Source organism: Emys orbicularis, chromosome 4 (genome assembly GCF_028017835.1).
Source record: "Emys orbicularis isolate rEmyOrb1 chromosome 4, rEmyOrb1.hap1, whole genome shotgun sequence".
Taxonomy (NCBI): domain Eukaryota; kingdom Metazoa; phylum Chordata; order Testudines; family Emydidae; genus Emys; species Emys orbicularis.
Genome location: NC_088686.1, coordinates 66529085 through 66551341, shown reverse-complemented (window position 1 = coordinate 66551341; position 22257 = coordinate 66529085). Strand labels below are relative to the sequence as shown.

The window sequence follows — 22257 nt, the reverse complement described above, 5'->3', positions numbered from 1 at the left end:
GCGGTTACCTGCCGTGCCGAGTTCGCGAGCGACAGAGACCCCGACCGTGTCCTCCAGTGCACCACTGCGCTCAGCGACACAGCGGCGCTCTGCGCAGCAGAAGAGAAGACGAGTGAGCGCAGAGCGGGCGGGAAAGGTCATGTGATTTCCGGGCTAGGGACTATCTAGTTGCCATGGTGTCTCTATGATCCCCGGCTCCTCGCCTTTACTGCAGATGAGCATGCGCAGGAGACTAGCGCGCCATAGCAACCGGATCAGCGACAGTAGCAACCGTAATGGTGAGTCTGTTCAAAGGCGAAGCGAGGAGCTGGGGGAGGGGGCGGTGAGGGGCTGGATGGGGCAAGGGCAGAGGCGGGACCTGGCCGGCTGGGATGGCTGAGGGAGAGAGGAGGTGACTTGGCTGGCGGGGGCAGCGAGGCGGGATTGAGGAGACCTGGTTGGGGTGGGGGGAAAGGAGGAGCTGGGGGACCTAGTGGGCCCTGGCTATGGGAAGGGGAGGGGAAGGGACTTGGGGAGCCTGGCTTGGCCATTGGAGCATATTTCACTGAACGTGGCAATGATGGGCCTGACTCCCTGTTTCTGGACACAGAGAGGAGGAGCTTTGCCCCTCCTGTGTTCTGGGCCCTGCCAGGAGCCCGTCTGGCCCCCAGCATAAGTTAGAGCAGTCTCAGGGTTATTCTAACTTGCTCTCAGCTGCAACAGCATCCTAGAGAGTGTTTTGCAGTCCAGAATAGCCAGAGAACAACTTGCTGTCGCTGTTCCCCCTTTCTCCTTGACAGGCCCCTACAATGGGAGCTGCAAGGGGTGTTGGTGTGGAGTGAACTGCTTGGTAGCAGAGCCAATCCCTGGAGAGGTATAAATGGGCTATAGGGCAACACATAAACTAGCCCACTATCTAGGACCTTGAGGTTATTTCCTGCAATTGTGAACGGTTGTTATAAAGAAACAAATAAACCAAAAAAAAAGATTGTGTCTTGGAAAGAGTTATTCCAGGGCTAGATCAGAATAGCGGGAGCAGATGATCTTATTCTTCATTCTGGAGCTGCTTGAGTGCCAGGAATCACCATCATTAAAATGCTGACTTAATAGATGGTTTGAAGACTGTAGTAAATACACAATCTACTTTGACTAGTCTGATTACAGCTCCCTTTCCTATGAAATTCCATGTGGTTTTATTTGACGGAAATGACCAAGAAGAATTAAATGCATAAAAATGAGGATGAAGCCCAGTTATCTATTTTTCCCCTGGGAACATTGCTGTATGTTTTGAAGTTTTGTAAATGTTCTGTAATGATACCTTGTAAGAAATGATTCCATTGAGGGGGCAGAGCATGGATTATTTAATATTTTTCTGTTATATTTTACCAGTCCTCTGTGTGTGCAGTTTTTTATTTTTTCCTTAGATTATTTGTTGTTCTTGTTCCTGTAACATCAATGTGAGCTGTCAAGGGTGACATTTTCAGCCCTTGATTATTTGGCATAATCAGTGGTACAGCATTTTGATTACTTGTCTTTCCTTTTGGCAATCTAACCTCCTTTAACCTGAGTCATTCTGGGAAAGCAGCCAGTTCCCAGGTGAAGGATGCCTGGTATTGGGCTGGTTCATGTGAGATTTACAGCAAGGCTAGTTGGTGCACCATGCCTGGGATCAGTGAAGCCTTCCAGTATAAGAAGGCAGGGTATATTGGTATTCTTGTTGGAGTGAATTTGAACCCACTCCAAGAAACCCTGATCTCTGATCTGTGCTACCCAGATGATCTATTTCCCTGCTTCTGGTTTTCATCCTCACCATCAGCATCAAGCCAGGTGTCAACAGTAGGAGAGGCAGGACAGTTAGGGGTGCAAATCTGAAGAAGTCAGGAAAGAAACTGGTCACTATATTTAAATTATATCACATGGATTATTTAAATTTAAATTCAGTCAGTTTTTAGGCTAGAGTATGGGAAAGAAACTGTACTAGTCATCTTTTTGTTTAATGGTGAGTGATACAGATCAAGAGTTCATGCTGATTTTATTATATCTGTCACCTCCTTTTGAACCAGTTATTTAATATTTATTATTGCAGTAGCATTTGCATGCTGCAATCAAGTTGGGCCCCATGGTGTTAGGACAGATCATGTCCCAAAGAGCTGAAAATCCAAAAGACATGTACGTTTGTTGGCTCATCTGTAGTCCTTCACAGGGATTGATAGAGTTGTGAGATTTAGTGAGGGAAGAAGGGATGCAGTGTTCTTAATTCAAGAATGATTCTCAGCCCTATAATGCTTTTGGTGTTTGATTCAGCTAGTGTGGTGGAACAAATTACCAAATGTCTTTTAGGTGACTGGACATAGATAAATGCTAGATGGCAGTACCTTAATCTAGATAAGATTGTGTTGATGGTGGAAGGTTGGGAAAGCAACTGGAAGAATTGGTGAGGTTTATATCTGCATCCCCAAAGGAAGAAACGTGCCTGCCAGTTGAGACACAGGTTCACAAGTTTGGAATTTTGTTAGATTCTGGATCACTTTGACCACTCAGCAGTTTTAGCCATGTGTATGTTCTGTAGTCTGGCAAAAAGCACATGTACTTTCCTTTTGTATCTAGAGCTGCTGTTGTTTGGGCTGTAGCCCACGAAAGCTTATGCTCTAATAAATTTGTTAGTCTCTAAGGTGCCACAAGTACTCCTGTTCTTTTTGTTGTTGTTATTGTTATCATTATTAGTTATTTGTATTACCATAATGCCTAGGAGTCCTAGACATGACCAGGACCCTGTTGTGCTAGGCTCTGTACAAACACAGAACAAAAAGATGGTCCCTGCCCCAAGGGTCTTACAATCTAACCTTTCTACTATTATACATGCTTTGCCACTTTGAGATTGCACTAGCGTAATATGCTGTACATGGGGGTTACATGATGAGACCATTCAGAAACTAAAGTTAGTGAGAATGGGATGACTCTTGCTGAGTGGAGCATTGGACATAAAGTACATAACACTAGTGTTCTCTGATCTGTTCCGCTACCAGGAAATCTCTCCCTGTGCTGTACTGTACAGTTAAGATCAGCAGAGGTATTCAAGCTGGAGTCCTCTTGATTTTAAAATGAGGAAGCAGTTGACAGGTTGTTTTCTCCTCGAGATCCTTGACTCTGAAACATTTCTCCCTCCTTTGTCCTTTAGAGCCTTGATTTTTATTTTTATTTTAACTTTTTGGGCATGCTACAAAATTTCTTTCTTCACTGGCATTAGGGTAGAAGTAGGTAGAGGATTTAGTGGGGTTTTGCAATGGGCCTCGATATGGTGGCTGAGGTATTGCAGTAAGGTATACCAAGTTTCTACTGAGGGTCCTGTGGCACCTTTAAGACTAACAGAAGTATTGGGAGCATAAGCTTTCGTGGGTAAGAACCTCACTTCTTCAGATGCAAGTGAGGTTCTTACCCACGAAAGCTTATGCTCCCAATACTTCTGTTAGTCTTAAAGGTGCCACAGGACCCTCTGTTGCTTTTTACAGATTCAGACTAACACGGCTACCCCTCTGATACAAGTTTCTACTGTTATTGTGGATCAGTCCATTAAGTGAATATTGTATGGTAGCTTTCACACTTCTTTTTTTAATTGAACACAGTGTGACTTTCAATGATTTGAGGTGCCTAGAAGCATAGGATAGTTGATGGGGAAATCAAAATCAAATAAGAAAATCCCACAGGCTACACCTGATCCTGTGCAGGAAGGACAAAGTTTTCCTCCGTATGTTTCAAAAAGGCTTAGCAAATTTCCACATGGGGAAATCTCTGTGATAAGCATGATCTGCTAAGGGCATTAAGCCAAATTAATCACTAGTATAACTCCTTTGGCTTCAATAGAGATTCACCAGAGATGCAGAGAACTTGGTCCAGTAATCCAAGCCCTGTGCTACCCGTGGCTACAGAGAGCAGGCAATATCAAGAAGATGATGTGCTTGGTCTCCCGGGGAAATTGTGCATGTATGTATGTTCAAACTTACTGCACCACCTCTAAAATTGCTGTTGGACAACTCACCGAATGAAATTAAAAGCAGCTTTTGGAAGGGGGTTCAATTTCTGCTTCTTAGGATCAGTTGTAGGAAGAGAGACCATGGAACTTAAGGGGAAAAAACTAGCTCTGCAATGAACAATTCCGCCCAAAAAAATTATAATGATTCTTCTTTTGATTTGTGTTTAGGCAAAAGCAACAACTATTAAAGAAGCTCTAGCCAGATGGGTAAGTTCAAGAGAAGTATCTGCAGTTGTCTCAGTGGTACTCTGTGGCCTGGATCTCATTTGTAAATAGGATGGCTTCATCCAGTTTGATGAATTCATTACAATAATGTAGAAAAAATAATTTCCTTGAAACATCTGCCACTAAAAGAAGCTTCATGAAACAATATTATTTTATTAGTATCTCACTGAAATCAATTTCATTTGAACCCCTGTGTGCTATTCTTATTAAATTGTCCTGACCACGAAAGCTCTATTTTAGTGTCTGGCCTAATGCTGTCAGATTGTACATTGACAGAAGATCTGATACTACAAAGAGGTTTTCTCTGCAGGATGTCTTTTGATTTTCTCTGTCTAATTATACCCTGTTCAATCCTGATCACCTAATTAGAGTTTATCCCTAGCACAAATAATCAAGGATGAAATCCTGGCCCCATTGAAGTCAATTGGAGTTTTGCCATTGACATAGTTGAGCCAAGATTTTATCTGAACAGTGCATGAAGAAAAAACTCCCAGAAGTAACTTAAAAAAAAGTCTGAATTCAAAACTAAGTCTCTGTTTTAAATGTTTTAACAGCGTAAAGGCTAAAGATGACTTACATCAGTATCATCCATAAATTTTCCCCCATGCATGCAGATCCATTATCCACTCTGCAAAGTTTAAATGAGCAACAAGTTTATTATATATTATTCTTTTTCAATTAGACTTAGTATAGATCTCCATTTTTTGGGATGTGCCTATGGACTAAGTGCCTTCACACTAAGCTAAGAACCCTCTAGAAAGCTCTGTTTGTTGGAGATCACACAGTAGTGATATCAGACAATGGTATGGAAAATAGTCCAGAGACCTGATCCAAAATCCATGGGAATTTTTCCACTGACCTCAGTGTGCTTTGAATCATGGCATAGGTGTGACACACATGCTCAATTCCTTCCAGATACTAGAGAAGTTATTTATACTGTTTTACTTTCTCGAACAGTGGTTTTCAAACTTTTTTTCTGGCAACCCAGTTGAAGAAAATTGTTGATGCCCACGACCCAACGGAGCTGGGGATGAGGGTTGTGGGAGGGGCTCAGGGCTGGGGCAGAGGGGTTGGGGTGCGGGGGTGAGGGCTGCAGGGTGGGGCTGGGAATGAGGGGTTCAGGGTGTGGGTGGGCTCTGGGCTGGGGCAGGGGGTTGGGATGCAGGAGGGGGTCAGGGCTCTGCGCTGGGGGTGCAAGCTCTGGGGTGGGGCTGGGGATGAGGGGTTTGGGGTGCAGGAAGGGGCTCTGGGCTGGGGCAGGGGATTGAGGCCCAGGGTTGGGGCGCAGGCTTACCCTGGGAAGCGGCCAGCAGCAGGTCCGGCTCCTAGGCGGAGGCACGCAAGCAGCTCCGCGCGTCTCTCACCTGCAGGCACCGCCCCCTTTAGCAGCCAATGGGAGTGCGGAGCCAGTGCTCAGGGCAGGGACAGCGCGCGGAGTCCTGTGCCCCTCCCGCCCCTCCCCCCCCATGCCTAGGAGCCAGACCTGCTGCTGGCCGCTTCCAGGGCGCTGTGTGGTGTCAGAACAGGTAGGAACTAGCCTGCCTTAACTGGGAAGTAGTGCCAACAGGACTTTTAACGGCCTGGTCGGCGGTGCTCACCAGAGCCACCGTGACCCAGTGCTTTACATTCCGCGACCCAGACCCACAGTTTGAAAATCACTGTTCTAGCAGGTTCAGGGCTTGGTGTGGATTGTATAGGCACAACCCAAGAGTAGGATAATAGAGCTTTGTTACCATGTTTGGATTTTCAGTTCAGGATACTCCTTTTTCTTAACTATTCTTCTCTGTACTCTCAACCTGTATCCTTGGGAGATGTGATAGAATCTGACTGAGTCCCTCCTGGTTTCAACCTGTTTCTCCTTTTACATGCAAGTTTATTTTGTTTACAATATAAACTCTTCAGAACAGGGACACTGTCAAAATAGCTATGTACATGAACATTCTGAGACTGGGCTAACATCACCATAGCAGCAACAGCAGAAACCTTTTACAGCAAACACCCAGCTATAGCAGTAGAAGGGGGGAAAGAGAGACAGCCTGTGTTTTCTCACACCCGAGGACCTGGCATGTGGACCAAGTGGCCAATATACCTTTCTGGAGGCACTCATGGGAGAGGAAACATGCCAGGCTCCCCCCTCCATAAATGCCTACCCAACAGCCCTAGCACATGGCCCAGCATCCCTTTCCAACCTCTCAGGGCACTACATGGGCCTGGAGTTCCCCACAACTCCTGGAGGAGAGTGTGGGGAGAGAGCTGGGCTAGCCTATCCTCCGTCTGCTCCCCAGAACCTACCCCCAAGACCTAGTACTTGGACCCAATGGTCCTCCTTCCTCTGGAATAAATGCCTGCTCCTGCTTCTAGTATGTAGTTAGTCCAGTAACTCAAGTGGTGAAGGTCTGTGGTTCAAATTGTGATGCTGATGGCATTTATAACTGCTTGTTGCATGTAATTAAACTTGTTTTTACCTTTTTCCTACCCCCTCCCCACCAAACCCTAGGAAATTACATACAAAAAATTACATTAGAGGAATATGACTTAGGTTGCAAAGTCAAGCACTTGAAAGTTAGGAAATACTAGTTTTTTATGGTTGCCCACACAGCCTAAATCCAGCCCCCTTCTTCATATGCTTTAAGATAGTCTTTATGAAGTGATCACATACTTTTTTCTCATAAGACCCCTGCCTTATTCAGTGCACAGGATCAGACCTCCCAATAGTCTTGGGTTTCATGGGACATAAGTTCACTCTAAGCTGCGCGGCCGTGCAACAGGCTATAAAGGACCGCGCAGGCACGCAGCCACAGGGGTGTGGGGAGAGGAGAGAGGTAGGCGGGGAGGGGAGTAAGTTGGGGCGTGCAGGGCTGCCACAGGGAGAGGTGCCGCTCCCCTGGCCCCAGAGCTCCTGCTGGTGGGGAGAAGCACCTCTCTCCAAGAGCTGCTGCCAGTGGGGAGAGGGCTGGGGGGAGTCCTCTGGCCCCAGCCCTGGGGCAGCCTGCACCCCAAACTCCTCATCCCCGGCCCCACCCCTCAGCAGGCACCCCTAGCTGGAGCCCTCACCCCTGCACCCAAACCCTCTGCCGCAGCCCTGAGCCCCCTCTTGCACCCCAGAGCCCTCACCCCCAGCCAGAGCCCTCACCCCCCGCATACCCCAACCCTCTGCCCCAGTCCTGAGCCCATCCATGCACACTCTGAACCCCCCGGCCCCATCCCCACCACACATCACCTCCATATTGGTGCACATAACAAAATTCATTCCACACATGGATATAAAAAATTAGAGGAAACATTGCATGGGACTGTCCTGCTTTGACCCCCCAAACTCCCAGTCCTGGTTGAAATCGCTCTTGTCCCATAGGGCTGGCTGGGCTTGGCACCCCTCTCTGGTTTGGGCCATCTGATCCTCCATCTCCATCTACAGTGGGGCAGACAGGCCAAACCTGAGCGGTGCTGCAACCTCAAGCACCAGGGACCATAGGCACCAACTTCTCCTGGTGCCGATGGGTGCTCAACCCCGGCCCCGCCCTAACTCCACCCCAGCCCTGCCCCCATTCCAACCTCTTCCCCAAAGTTCCTGCCCCAACTCCGCCCCCTCCCTGCCCCATTGGACTCCTTCCCCAAATCCCCACCTCTTCCCCTCCTCCTCCTCTGAGCACGCCACATTCCCGCTCCTCCCCCCTCCCTCCCACAGCTTGCTACGCCGTGAAACAGCTGTTTTGCTGCAGCAAGCGCTGTGAGAAGAAGTGGGACGCGGCGCGCTCAGGGGAGGAGGCGGAGGTGAGGTGAGCTGGGGTGGGGAATTTGGCTGCCGCTGGTGCAGAGCACCCACCAATTTTTCCCTGTGGGTACTCCAGCCCTGTAGCACCCACGGAGTCGGCGCCTATGCCAGGGACCAGGTCACAACACCAAGAGCAGGGAGCCTAGCACAGGCAGCCCCTTGGGGCAGGAACCACTGCTGCAGGGTGAATGCAGGTCAGGCTCACTCTGCAACACACACCCTGACCCCTCCTCTCCTTCCCCCCGGGGCAGCACCAGTTCTATGTTAGCCATTTCAAACGTTGGGAGATACGTGAGGTGGAAGCAGAATTAAGTCTACATAAGCATTCATAAATCTGGCATTTCCTAACTTTTGAGTGCTTAACTGCAATGTAAATAATATTCCTTTAACGTTGGGGGTCTTTTGTTTAATTCTTTTAGTACCAAAAGTGAATGTTCCTCAGTTTACTGTTTTACCAATTTCGTCTATGCTTTGAGACTTACTGATTTCAGGTGGTGATTTGAGGCTTTTGTGCCTTACACTTAAACCTTTTGGTAGCTGATTTATCAGTGATCTGGAAACATGCATTCAGGGTTGGGATTAGGGTGCCAGAACTATGAGGAGCTCAGATCAATACAATTTAAGTCTGACTTCCCCTGAAACTGACCTTTAGGGATGTAGTGGAAAGTAGTGCTACTGTTAGGTATATACTTTTGCTGTGTCTGGCTCCTAATTCAGACTGAAATGAATAGGTGTAAAGGGCAGAGAGGAAAAAGAAATGCTAAGGGAAACAACTGAGTTTGCTGGAGACTTGAATCATGAATCTGATCCAGGGCTCCTCCCTGTATTTTTTTTTTTAAATACATGCATTGATAAGCATTTTAATATCCTGGAAATAAGCAAGTCTTCTCTTTCTTCTTTTCCTTTAAATTAAGTGTGTGTGTGTGTGTGTAATTCAGATGAACAACAACAAACAAGATTTCAAACCCTTTTTCTTCTGTTTTCTTGAAGATTAAGGATAATTTTTATAACAAGTGAAGATTCCAATCAGTGTCTAATTTTTTTGCCCTTTCTTTTCCTTCTTTGTTTTCCTCAGGAGGAAAAAAACGGCCAGAAGGCATCGGAGGCCAAGGAGGTGAAACTATATGCCCAAGTTCCTCCTGTAGAGAAGATGGATGCATCTCTGTCCACACTTGTTAACTGCGAGTAAGTTCTGTTAAACAAACAAACAAACCTGGAAATAGTCAATTTTTAATCATTGCTTCTGGTTTTTTGAAGTCTAGGTTTTCTCTCCCCCTACATCTACCTCTAGATGTGAGCAAAATATCTCTTCGGTCCAACACCACTCCTTTCTCCTAAGCTCTGTTCTTTCTCCCATAGAAACATACAGATGCTCTTCTGCTTAGTAATATCATTGCCACTTACTTGAGAAGACAGAACCTAGTTCTCTCAGACATTAACGCAAACTCAGCGTTAATACCAGTCCATTGAATGGCTGGTAGATGGCATTGAAGTGAATAATTTCTGTCCCATGTCTGGAGTCCACCAGGCTGTGGACGAGCATGTGGTCCCTTTAGAGACTCCTGCACTGTTGTGGCTGCATAACCTCTTTGTGTGAAATTGTGAGCCAAAGTCTACACCACCACATCCAGATGCTCAGGCTTTCTCTAGGAACTGCTGTTCAGAAATAAAAGTCTTGAGGTTCAATCTCATATGGTAATAGTACCGAAATTCATTTGCTGCAGTATTACTTTCTTAACAGCATAATGACTGACTGGTCCTGAGGTCCTGGGTCTCCACAGAACTAGAAATCCTAGTATTAGGGCCTAGAGCATCCATGACAGCTCATAGTGCTGCTGTTCCTGGCATTGCTCTTGACCAAAATATCTCCAAGAGAAACACTGTAATGTTAGCTCCATCTGAATGAGGAAAGAGGAGGACAAAATAGAGCTAATTGCTAGTGTCAGAAAGAAAAGTTTGGGAAATATTGTAACCTGTCTTTGGTTTGAGCCAGGCACACAAAGGAGGATGCCACACATATGTTATAAAATTGGTGGTGGAATCCCAAAAAAGTGAAATTTAAATCTTACAGAGATGCGTGATTTGAGGAGAACAGGACTGTGCATGTATCCAGTGGTTTACTACATAATAAGAGAAGAGTAAAATGTGATTTCATTCTAACAAAATGTTATTTGTAAGAGGGCCTTCTTCTGATTCAGTGATTCCTGTTGCACTGTTAATATAAGCTGTTAATTATTCTTGCTTTTAAAGGAAGTTGTCTCTGTCTACAAACTGCATTGAAAAAATCGCCAACCTGAACGGCCTAAGTAAGTGATATGTCAATGACTGATTGTGTTTATATTCCAGCTGCTTGGATTAGATATGTTCCATAGCTTGTGACACATGGCCAACTATTGACATCCTGTTCTGATATCACCTTCCATTCCCCCGCTTCCAAAAAAATAAATAAATAAAGGGGACTCACCAGGAAGGTGGGAGACTTTGGTTCCAGTCCCCATTTCACATCAAGCAAAATGGGGATTTGAACCCACATCTTCGTTGAGTGCTTTAACCAATGGGCCATTGGCTATAAGGAGGTACTGTTGCCTCCATTTTCCTTAAGAAAGTGCTGACCTGGCTGAGGCACCTAACTCTATGAGAGAGTTCAGGACTGTAAATTCTGAGTGGTGGGGAGATGCCTCCCTCCAGCCTGGACTTATGTGCCTAGCTCCCTTTGAGGGATGAGGCTTAGGCCAGGTTGAATCATTTAATTGTGTTTTACTTAATGTCAGTATTACACTGGGGAAAATCTTGCTTCCTGCAAAGTTTGGGATTTCTGAGTACAAGAGTATTTAAGGAGTAATATTTTCCCCAATTGGACATCATTTCAGGTAACATCAGTTCACCAATTTTATATTTTAAGGTTTATAATAACTGAACAGATACTCAAAAGGCCAATGTTATGTGCTTTTGGAAAAGTATCCATAGTTTCTAATCATGGTTTCAAAGAACATAAGGATAATTTGGCTAGATCAGAGGTAGGCAACCTATGGCACGTGTGCCGAAGGCGGGACGTGAGCTGATTTTCAGTGGCACTCACACTGCCCAGGTCCTGGCCACCGGTCCGGGGAGCTCTGCATTTTAATTTAATTTTAAATGAAGCTTCTTAAACATTTTTAAAACCTTATTTACTTTACATACAACAATAGTTTAGTTATATATTATAGACTTATAGAAAGAGACCTTCTAAAAACGTTAAAATGTATTACTGGCACGCGAAACTTTAAATTAGAGTGAATAAATGAAGACTCGGCACACCACTTCTGAAAGGTTGCCGACCCCTGGGCTAGATCAAGAGTCTTTTTCCAGGGGATGGGGAGTTTGGGAAATTCAAGGTAACATGGTTCCAATAGGCTTCAGGTTTACTGTATTTTGAGTGGCATTTACTTTTTCCCTTCCAAAGACGTCACCTAACTATCTTTTGACATTACACCCTATTGTATTCTTCGCACAAGAAAGTAATGTGTCCAGGACTTGCACAGATCCTGGGATTTCATTAAGAATTCCAGTTGCACCTGAATTTCTTCATGAAAGCCCATCTATTTCCCCTTCTCTTCCACCTCCTGTATATAGGTCTTCTGTCATCACAACCTTCCTTTACTTACAGGTGTGGCTGGCCAGGACAGGTCACTGTTGACCAACCCAAAGCCCATCCCAGCCACTCTAAACAGCTGATGTGCTTTCTCTGCAGCACCCATTGGTTCTTGAGTGGAATATTCATTTGCCTCATCATTAAATAGTACATACTGTATTTCTCATTATTGTGCAAACAGGAGAAAAACAAGATCATTAGGTAATTAATGCCTAGTTCAAATGCACACGGTGAGAAAGGGCTTGAAATAGCCATGGAAACTACTGATTAGAGGTTAACCTAACTAGATATTATAGAATGATTTTGTGCATGCATATATCTGGAAGAACAGCTGGAAATGAAGATTCACAAAAAAGAGTCTTTGTGATAGCTTCAGATGTTCTGGCACATCACAAGAACAATTCGTGGCTGAACAGGTATAGGCAATTTGAAAATAAATCTCATCAGAGTGTCTGTATTGCTACTAGAATCTCACGGGCCAAAATAGTTGACCTCTTTCTAATCAGACACTGGTTGCTATAAAGTAACACCAGGTATTGCCTCCTATTCAGGAATTGAGTCTGCCTCCTTAGTATTGGTCCCAATCCCTCCTGGTCTGGGAAGTAAGATCAGGACCAAAAATTTAATCTTGCTTCACGCACATGAGCACTAGAACACCAGAATGGCAGCCTGTTTTGTTCAATCCCTACCTGGACTGGATGTGAACAGGCAGCCTACAGATGAAAAACTTTCTAATACCCATACTTGAGCCATCAACTCCACCCATTCATTACAATCTATATATAGAACAGTATGTAGTTTGCTTCTGATATGTCATTCTTCCTTAATATAGCCTGTTCAGAATATAAACCTCTCGTCTGTGGTATGCAATGTGTTGTCAGATTTCCAACAGCTCTTTACATTTTAAGCACCAGTCATTTGTTAATAAGAAGCTCTTCTCCCTCCATTGCAGAAAACTTGCGGATTCTTTCACTGGGGAGAAACAACATAAAGAATCTGAATGGGCTGGTACGTCCCTTTTTGTAGTTTACATTTATTAAAATTAGCAATGAAGTGCTACATAATTCTTGCATCAAGGCATAGGGGAAGAGTGTTTTACCTACTCTTGCATCTCTCTTCACATAATTCAACCTTAGTGCCTAACCATTTATTTTGTTTTCTTCTTCTGCCATCTTTGCACCTTCCTACATGTTGCTCATGATGCTTGGAGCAGTCTCCCATTTCCCTTGTGCCAGTCAACCACCCTCTCTTCACTGAAATCTCTCCTTCAAATGCCCTCCCTCTTTACAGACTTTAAATGCTAATCCACCAAATAAAACATTTAAATCCCTCAATAAGCTTAAGAGGAACATTTTTCTTTTTAAATATGCATTATCTGCTACCCTTATTGTCTCACTCAGCCAACTTTCCCAGACTCCTTTGCAATTGCTTTTGTTGTTTTTCTAACCTGGGATATGATCTTGTAAGGCCTTCCACACACAATTCCCATAACATGAGATTCTGCACACAAGAGCGGGCTCTTAGATTGTAAGATCCATTGGTAAAAAATGCAGATTCTCTATCTATGGTAAAGCACCATAAACTCCAGTGGCATTATATGAATTATAACTTCTACTCCCTTTGCTTATATGAATCTCAGCTCCCGCCAGAAGATGCTTTTGGTATTGTGGTCAATCACTGCACACATTGGCCTGCCTATAAACCACATTGTGACTCTCTACCCATCAGAGGGGTGATTGGCACACTGAACAATGGAATAAAAGGCATGTGGCAGAGAGGCAAGGGTAGAAATATATATAACAAGGCAAAGATCTAGAGGAGAGGAAGCAGATCAGGGTCAATTTTATTACCTTTGTGTTAAGATGTCTGTATAATTAAAACCAAAGAAATAAAGGAAAGAGTTTGTTCTTCAAGAGCTTCTGTGCATTCCTGCTTGCAGGATATGGCTTTTCCAGGCAGTTCCTCCACTCAACACCAGGGCTGCTGTATCCCACAGGTGTGAATGCACAGAGGCGACTCTGAAGGAACAACAGTTATGGTTGTTTCTTTCTCCTCTTGCTGGAGGATTGCTGAGGATAGAAAGTGAAATTTGAAACCTGTAGATATAAGCATGCACTTGTCTGAAACTATGCAATCCCTTATATTACATACTATACCCTCTAAAACAATTGATGAACTGCAGTCATCTAGCACTGTAGAACTCACGGCATGCAGCTAAAATAGCTCCTTTCTCTCCATATGCCTTGAGTAGAACTCTGCTCAGATGTTCAATATATCTTGCTCGTGTCTTAATTTATTTTTCTAAACAAGCTGAGAGATGTATTTCAAAACTTGGGATTTTCTTTCCTTGAAGTTTTGTCATCCAGAATTAGGAACCTGCTTAAAAGAAAACAAGGAATATTGAAAGATATGGTTCTGTTTGTTGTGTGACATAGCATCTGGAAGGGAGAAAGGGAGCAGAGATAATCTGGGAAATATAGGAAGACTTACTCTTGCTTTTCTGAGAGGTGTCATCATTTTCCAGGAGGCAGTTGGAGATACATTAGAGGAACTGTGGATCTCATACAACTTAATTGAGAAGCTGAAGGGCATCCATGTCATGAAGAAGCTGAAGATTCTCTATATGTCCAATAATTTGGTGAAAGATTGGGGTAAGCCTAGGCTCCTAGTTTCTCTTCTGAAGTTTCTTACTGAGTATGGTGAGTGTGCATCAGCTGAGACAGCTTGGGTCAAAGTGAGGAAACTGGCTCCTAAGGTTCTGAGTGGGCAAGTTTAGCATGGAGACTGCAGAGATGAACAAGCTGTTCAGATTGCCTGCTCATACAAGAGAATGTAAAAAATATTGAGAGTCTGTTTATTCAACTTCTGTGTCATGTGGGGTTTGTTCTTTGAACTATGTATCTGACTCATTGCTTTTATCATCTATCACCTGCATTCTTCATCTTGGTACCCAATTCGTACCCAATAAATCCATATCCTTCCTCACCTAAAAACATCCTGGCTGTGTCTGTGCAGGTATTGAAAGGCAGCCTTGGTGCAGATGTGCTTTTTGTGTTTCACAGTCTATTTCTAACATCTTCTTTTGTGATTGCAGCAGAGTTTGTGAGACTGGCGGACTTGCCATTACTGGAGGATCTGGTGTTTGTGGGCAATCCACTGGAAGAGAAATACTCTGCCGATCAGCAGAGCAGCTGGGTCGAGGAAGCAACCAAACGAGTGCCCAGGCTGAAAAAACTAGATGGTGAGCTTTAAGCAGCAGCTGGGTGGCATTTATTATACAAGATCTTTTGCTTAGTTTAATGAGAACAGTAGGGTATTGGCTCAACACCTCAAAAGTACAACTGTGAGATCTGGAGGAGGGGTGGGAACCAACTCAATGAGCAGCATTCTTCCTTTCAACACTTACTCTACTATGTGTTCACCTCTGCACAAGCAAAATTGTTCAGCCATAGCCTCAACTTCTTCTGAGAGTGGATTTTCAAGTGTTTGAAAGAGGGTGAGTGCTGTGGAGCTCCTCTGAATTGGCTTCAGCCTTCAAAGTGACTTCATTTACCACAAAGCCTATTTCAAATTAGACCTGTCACTTTGCATCACTAGCGCTTCAGAGAGGGTCTTGCTCTGATGTGTTGAACTAGTATCCAGTCAAAGTACTCATAACAGCATAACTTAGAGGTGAACTGAAATGTGTTTTGATTTTTTGATAGACAATATTCGTTAAGATTTTAAATCTCTTGTGGAATTCACATGTTGACTTAATGATGAGACCCCAGTAATGTAAGTGGATTTATCTCCTAACACCCATGTTCAGGATTCTGGGTTTTCCCACAAGAGATGGTGAGAGGGAAAACACCTAGATCGTAGCAACGCGGTATGTTCTTTACCTTGATTCTAGGGCTAGGGATGTCATCAGCTCTTTCAGGGGAGACCCAGAATTCCAAGCTCTTGTCCTGGCAGGTAATAAAAGGGGAAATGATTTTCAAATATTGTGTTTTGTTTTTAAGCTTATTTAAAATTTTATGTTAATGGCTGATGATCATAAATCTTTCTGGTATTTATTTAAAAAGCAGCTCACTTCTCCTTTAAGGCAAATCTAAAGAGCTTCTCTGTTTGAATGGCTTCTAAAGGATGGAGAGTAGTTTGGATAATAGTGGACAGCAAATGGGAGAAGTGGGCAGGGTGGGTAGCAGCTGGGAAGTGAGTGGTGAAAGCAGCAGTAGGAGAGGCAGGCAGGCAAATGAGTGAAGAATACAGTATCAGTGTTGGGAGCAGAGGATGAGAAGTCAGAGCCTGAATTATTGAAGAGGTGGGAGGAAAGAGGACACTGAGACATGGCCAGAGAGAAATGTTGATATGAAGGATGGGCTGGAGCAACAGGTGCTGTGTGAGAAGAGTAGACAGCTGAATAGAGAAGCTGGTATGAGGCATGTATTTGTATGATCAAAGGGGTAACCCTTGTTTACATAACGACACCAGTGCACTGTTAGAGTGGCACACACCAAGGTTTAAGGGTTAATCCGTGTTCCTCATACCCTGTCAGCACGAGATCATGTACCTCCAAGAAGAAGGTGTGCAGCTCTCCTCTTGGGGTGGCTGCATTGTGGTGTCTCAACACAAACACCGTGCTTTCTCCAATGACCCAGTCGGGCAGAACGCTGACCACTCATTATTGGTAGGCCATGCTTTAATATACTGTAGTCCCTGCTACTCAAGAAATGGGAGCAACAGCATAGAAGAGAGCTCTTAAGCTGAGGCCTGAGGTAGTGAAGGGAGAACCAACAGTTCGAATCAGGAAGGGAGGGGGATATTCAGACGCATGGGAAGCTTGATTCGATGTCTTCAGTTAAAAAGCAGTGGCAAAAGGCTGTTTTACTGGTGGCGGCTTAAACTTGTTCTTGCTTCTCCTCTGCACTCCTAGTTGACTAGCATTAGTGGGCACTGCGTCAGTGATTCTTAGCAGACATTTTCTCTCTCTGTTTTAGGTGTCCCAGTTATTAAACAAGAAGAAGGTGAAGAAGGAGAAAACTAACACAACTCTTTCTTGTGTGGTATTATATTATTTAAGTTTCTTCAGAGCAATTCAGCACACAAAGCTTTTGTATAAATGTTTGTTTCAAAGAAAATCTATGGACAATTTTTTTTTAACTAACTCATCTCCATACTCTCCTTTCCTCACCCAAAGAGTTAATTACCAAAACATGGGGACACTAACTTTGTACATTTCATGTGCTCTTCTGTGAGGACTATTGAAAGTGAGATTATCTGTCTAATTAATGTAATGAGAGACCTTAACTAAAACTGCATACTGATTTTTATCCCAATTAGTGATGATTGTAGATCTGTCTTTCTGGTTATGATAGAACCGTTTTTCTTGTTAACTGTGCAGCTGAACTTTTTTTTTTTTTAATCATTTTAAACATGGAGACCAGAACAACAGTGTTTTGTTTTACACACTCTTTGCAGGCTAGGCTTTTTGTTATTTTTTAATACTGTCACAGGTAGAAACAGTTACTAACTGTAACTGGTTCTTCGAGATATGATGCAGATGTGTGTGCGCACTCAGCGCGGAGCCTTTTGCCTAGCAGTACCTGTAGAGGGGCAGCATTTGCGTCTTGTGGCTGTGGGCCCTCCCCATGCTATATGAGGCAGAGCCACCCCGACCCCCCTCAGTTCCTTCGCACCAAAAGCCTATGAGAGGAGACTTCGATGCAGAGGGAATAGAGGGTGGGTCGTAGAATACACGCCTGCATCACATCTCGAAGAACCACAATTACAGTAAGTAATCATTTCTTCTTCTTCAAATGGATGCAGACATGTATTCTGCTTTGGTGACTTCTAAGCAAGCACCCCAATCTGGAACCGGGGCTTGGAGTCTACTGCAGTAGGGATTGTTTTTAAATCTTCCGCCCTTCTGAGGCCTTTGTTCCCTTTGGAAGATGCAGTAGTAACATAATGGTCCATAAATGTATGTGTGGACAACCACGTGGCCACCCTGCAAATGTCCACTATGGAAATGTCACTGAGGAACGCTATGGACAGCACTTGCACCTTCATGGAGTGAGCCCGTATCCGCGGAAGAGGTGTAGCCAAAGCTATCTCATACTCAGTCTTGATACAGCATGTTATCCATCTAGAGATGGTCTGTGTAGAGACCACTTGCCCCTTCATGAAGGCTGCATGTGACATGAACAGGCGAGGTGAAGTATGAACCGGTGGTCCTGTCGAGATAAAAGGCTAGACATCGCCTGACATCCAGAGAATGGAGATGCAGTTCTTCTGGGGAAGAGTGCGACTTAGGAAAAAACACAGACCGTGAGAAGGAACTGAGGGGGGTTGGGCGGCGCCACCTCATATAGTTAGGGGAGGGGCCACAGCCACAAGGTGCATGCACTGTCCCTCTACAAGTACTGCTAGGCAGAAGTCTCTGGTCCAGCGTGCTAGGCACACACACACCAAAGTGGAATACACGTCTGCATTTACTCAAAGAAGAATCACTACCCCTCAACACTTCAAGAACATGTGAGGCTGTCTTTTCTGCCCTTCAGAGCTCTGCCAGTTATCTGTAGCTCGGTAGGCCCAGTAGTTGTCATGGGCTCATGTTAAAAAAGGCAGTGAATGGTCTAATGATCTCCTGTCATTAGCAGTGGACCTATAACTGATCATCTTGAACTGCACTGGAACTCAAAACTTCATTACTGAGAAGGCCACGACTACCTTTTGATATATTTGTTTTTAAATGAAGCAATGGAAACTCTTTGCATAGTTTTTGGTGGAATTTATGTACTTATTGGTTTTTTCTTTACATTGTTATAAGAAATTAGGCACTTTAGATTTTAATACATAGACTTTTACTAGCCAATAGCTGGCTTGTGGTACTAGCCTGAGCATGACTTTCTTTTTAGCTGACTGATTAATGTAGTCCTTCACAGCTCTGGAATATTCTACTAAACTAAGGAGGTTGATAGCTGTTCAGAAACAAACAAATGTACAAAAGACCTGGACTTGAGGGTATTTTTATAAGCTTTGATTGGGGGGTATTCATTTGTTTCTAAAGCACAGATGTAGGCAGCTGAATGAAAGGTTTAGGTAGCTGCTGGGGAAAGAACAGAAGAGATTAGAAGTAGGAATTGGAAAATAAATATTGATAAAGAGCTAAATTGCTTTGCCACATGATGACATCTTAGTGAAGTCCCCAGATGTGACAAGTAAATCCTTTTTAAATGAAATGCATGAAATGATGATTAGAGAAAGCACCACTGACCCCTAGAAAATGCATAAAATGACCTAAACAGGCCTTTTATCAGCTCAGATTGCTAAAGTTCTGGGTTTACTTTCCTATTCCTGGTACCAATTCAGTTTAATCAAATCAAAATGGCAGCAATGAGCATATTGCTGTATGAGGAGCAGAATGAGTGAGTGTGGGAGAGAAGCAGAACCTCGCTCGTAATTTGTCTTGTGTTTCTAAAGCTGAAGCTGTGGTTGGATTTTTGGAATCCATGCTCAAAGATAGGAAAGTGGTGATGCAGTTGGCCCCAGGCAACAGCAGTATTCAGCTCCTGTTATGGTAGGCAGTACCATTACTTTCCCCGAGTCTAACTCTGGTAGAATTCCAGCTCTGACAATCAATTTCTAAGTGACCAGTGTGAAGTAGAAGACTACAGGCAAAGCAATTCAATGCTATTAACTTCTTTATAGCTACTATGTACATTCCCACAGGAATATGTATGCCATATATGCCCAGTAATTGCCTGGTCATTGCAGGTAAGACTCAAATCTAATTTTAGGGTCTTTTCTTCCTTTTTAATGAACAGATGCAGAGAGTCCTCTGCCTTTGACATTCTTCACCTAAGATAAAACTTTTCCAGACAGCCTGCTGTGCTGCCTTGAATGCAGTCTGACTCTATTCTCAGTGGTCCTGTTGGTCATCTTATAGCCAACTTGCCATTCAAAAGTAATTTTCTAGGCTTGCAGTCTCTACTGGTGATCAGGACAAGACAGTACTGGCCATAGACAATACTGTTGGGAGATGGGTAAAGTTGGGAACTTTGTAGACAGCTAACTGTTGTTACCAGGCTTGTCATTTTGATCCCTTTCAGCACTAAATTCATTGAGAGTTAGTAATTAACAATTCTTTGGACAGGAGGTGGCTTTACACATTATTTTTAAACCCTACGATGACAATATACTCAGCCTCTGCTGCCGTCAACTCTTGTGCACAAGAACAGTAGGCTAGATTTGTGCCCTTGAATACTATAGTTAAAATATTAGCATTTCTCGGTGCAAGCCAAAGCCTGGGTGAGTATGAAACCTGACTAAATACTGCTAGCAAATGGAATTGCCAAGTAGCAACAGTCCTCTTCACATATTTTACAAACTCCTATGGAGGGTTGAGGAGGATTTTCAAAGTAATCTCTTAAGGAAAGCATCAGTCAGTGGGGACCTACTTTAGAATTGATTCACTCCTAGTTGCTGAAATGAATTCCCTTCAAAAGTCTTGGTGTCCAGGTTTCCTAAAGTAACACATTCTGAAGCTGTTTGCACATGTGTAGCTTCAGTGCTAGTAGTAGGAGGTGGTTAACTGTAGTTTCTGTAATTCCTTTAGAGCGCTGCGTAGCACTTCCAGTTTTGGTTGTTTGCTGCAGAGCCATGACCAGAGCGCATCCGAAGAAGTGGGCTGTAGCCCACGAAAGCTTATGCTCTAATAAATTTGTTAGTCTCTAAGGTGCCACAAGTACTCCTGTTCTTTTTGCGGATACAGACTAACACGGCTGCTACTCTGAAACCTAGCAAAAGTGACTCTGTCAGAGAAGTATGCCCTCAGGCACACTGAGCTTTGAGGCTGCCTCTGGCATATTCATGTAATGCTATTGCCCTCTGCTTTTCTTCTCCTTCTACCAATAGTGCATTCTCTGGCACTGGGTGGGAAGGAAGGGGTTAAGGAGGGGGGAAAAGCAACTCCAAACAGTTGACAATAGCTCTAATACACATTTGAGAAGAATATGCTATCATGTAGCCTGTGAGTATGGCCATCCTCAGAACAGTGGGCACAGAAGTAGCCATTTGGCTTTGTCATTTTAGTTAAGCATTCACCAATGGTATTAAACTAGCTATAGCCTCTTAACGTCCTTTTTTGTGGATGAAGGGCGGGTATGAAAAACACTTTCCGATGCTACCCACAGTCCTGCTGGTTGATTTATCTCCATGTAGAGTCGTTGTAGTGTGCAAGTACACAGGCAGCATTTCCCAAGTCAGCGTCAACATTTGAGAACAGACTAGAAAGGTGCAGGAGAGGGGATTAGCACAAAACAGCGATATACTGAAAAGATTTGCAGGATAATCCAGGGTGATGGTTACAGAACAAAGTGCAATTCCTGCCGCCTCTGTCTTAAATATTAACAGTATCTGTACAGCAAAGTCCAAGAGCAGCTCTTACAACCATTAAGGAATTGGTAGAATTATGCTGGCCTTTTTGTGCTGCTGCTTGTGAATACAATGAAAATTCACTGTTGATGGGGTTAGGCAGCCAATCTCATTGACATTAAAGTACATTTTATAACACAAAATTTATCCTGTAATAAATGTGAAATGGTAATTTAGGTGCAGTGGGGACAGGAGGGGGAGTAACATCCTTTCTGATAAGACAAGAACTGAAATATCAGACTTATTTGAGAGCATTTGCTAAGGAACGCACCAAATGGGTTTCCTTTACTGTCAGCTGAAAAAGCTTTTTACCAAAATCTGATTTTTTCCCCCTAACAGTTGGCAGGAAAGCCCAGCTAAAGTCTTGCCTTGCCTAATGTATTATGCTTACTCTTATGAACAAATCAAACTTTACATTTGCAAAATAAAGTGAAGGGGGTTGATTTTTTTTAAAAGAAGATTTGCACTTTAAAAATTATGCACTGGATGTTGGTGGAAAGTATGGCAGATATGTAGCCGTAAGGAGTGGGGCCTACCAGTTAGGAGCCTAAGTACCTTTCAGGATCTGGGCCTAGCAGAGCAGGTTGTTGAAAGGATTTCCTTACTCTCTGATCTTCCATGTCTCACCACATCTGTTATGATACCTAGCACCTAGTGATTTGATCATGGGTGAAAGGAGCACCCATGTAAAATTCTCAAGCCATGTGGAATCCTGCTCTCCCCCACAAACATAGTGTGGTCTCTCCCCACACTTCCCCCCTTTTTTTCTTCTTGTAGAAATTTGCTACATTAAAGCGGAGTGTCAGTAAATGGATGGGTGTTTCCATGCTTGCCAACATATTGTCAGTCTCCAAGCAGCCAATGCATTCAGTAATTACACTGAAAACTGTTGCTAGAATGTGAGAAGGGAACTTAAAGCCAGTAGTGCTCAGTCTGTGTGTGGCTCACTCAGGTTACATGAGGGGTACTCGTGACTAGTCCAAGCTGCTGCACATGCCAGCACAGCCACACTGCTATTTTTAGCATGCTAGCGTGAGCTAAGGTAGCACTGCTGCCTAGGTTGCACTGGGAAGCATGCACCCAGCTGCAATGCAGACATGAGAAGTCTCCACTTCTAGAACAAACTCCAAGTGGGAGAGCAGTTTTAACATCTAGTTTGTTGGTAATCTTTTATATACAAGTAATTTTGTAGCATGACCAAAG

General features: G+C 43.9%; 1 protein-coding gene across 1 annotated transcript; it reads left to right on the top strand.

The window, feature by feature from the left end:
- The first annotated feature begins 226 nt into the window (after positions 1-226).
- DNAL1 (dynein axonemal light chain 1) lies at positions 227-16715 on the top strand. The gene is made up of 8 exons (XM_065404106.1): positions 227-278; positions 4178-4216; positions 9082-9191; positions 10257-10312; positions 12590-12645; positions 14162-14288; positions 14732-14878; positions 16617-16715. Exons 1-8 carry the CDS (start codon positions 276-278, stop codon positions 16661-16663), a joined length of 585 nt encoding a protein of 194 aa, XP_065260178.1. The 5' UTR covers positions 227-275; the 3' UTR covers positions 16664-16715.
- The last annotated feature ends 5542 nt before the right edge of the window (positions 16716-22257 follow it).

Coding starts and splice junctions, on each gene's coding strand:
- DNAL1 (XM_065404106.1), top strand. Junction 4,217..9,081: donor AAGAAGCTCTAGCCAGATGG/GTAAGTTCAAGA, acceptor TGTTTTCCTCAG/GAGGAAAAAAACGGCCAGAA. Junction 9,192..10,256: donor TCCACACTTGTTAACTGCGA/GTAAGTTCTGTT, acceptor TTGCTTTTAAAG/GAAGTTGTCTCTGTCTACAA.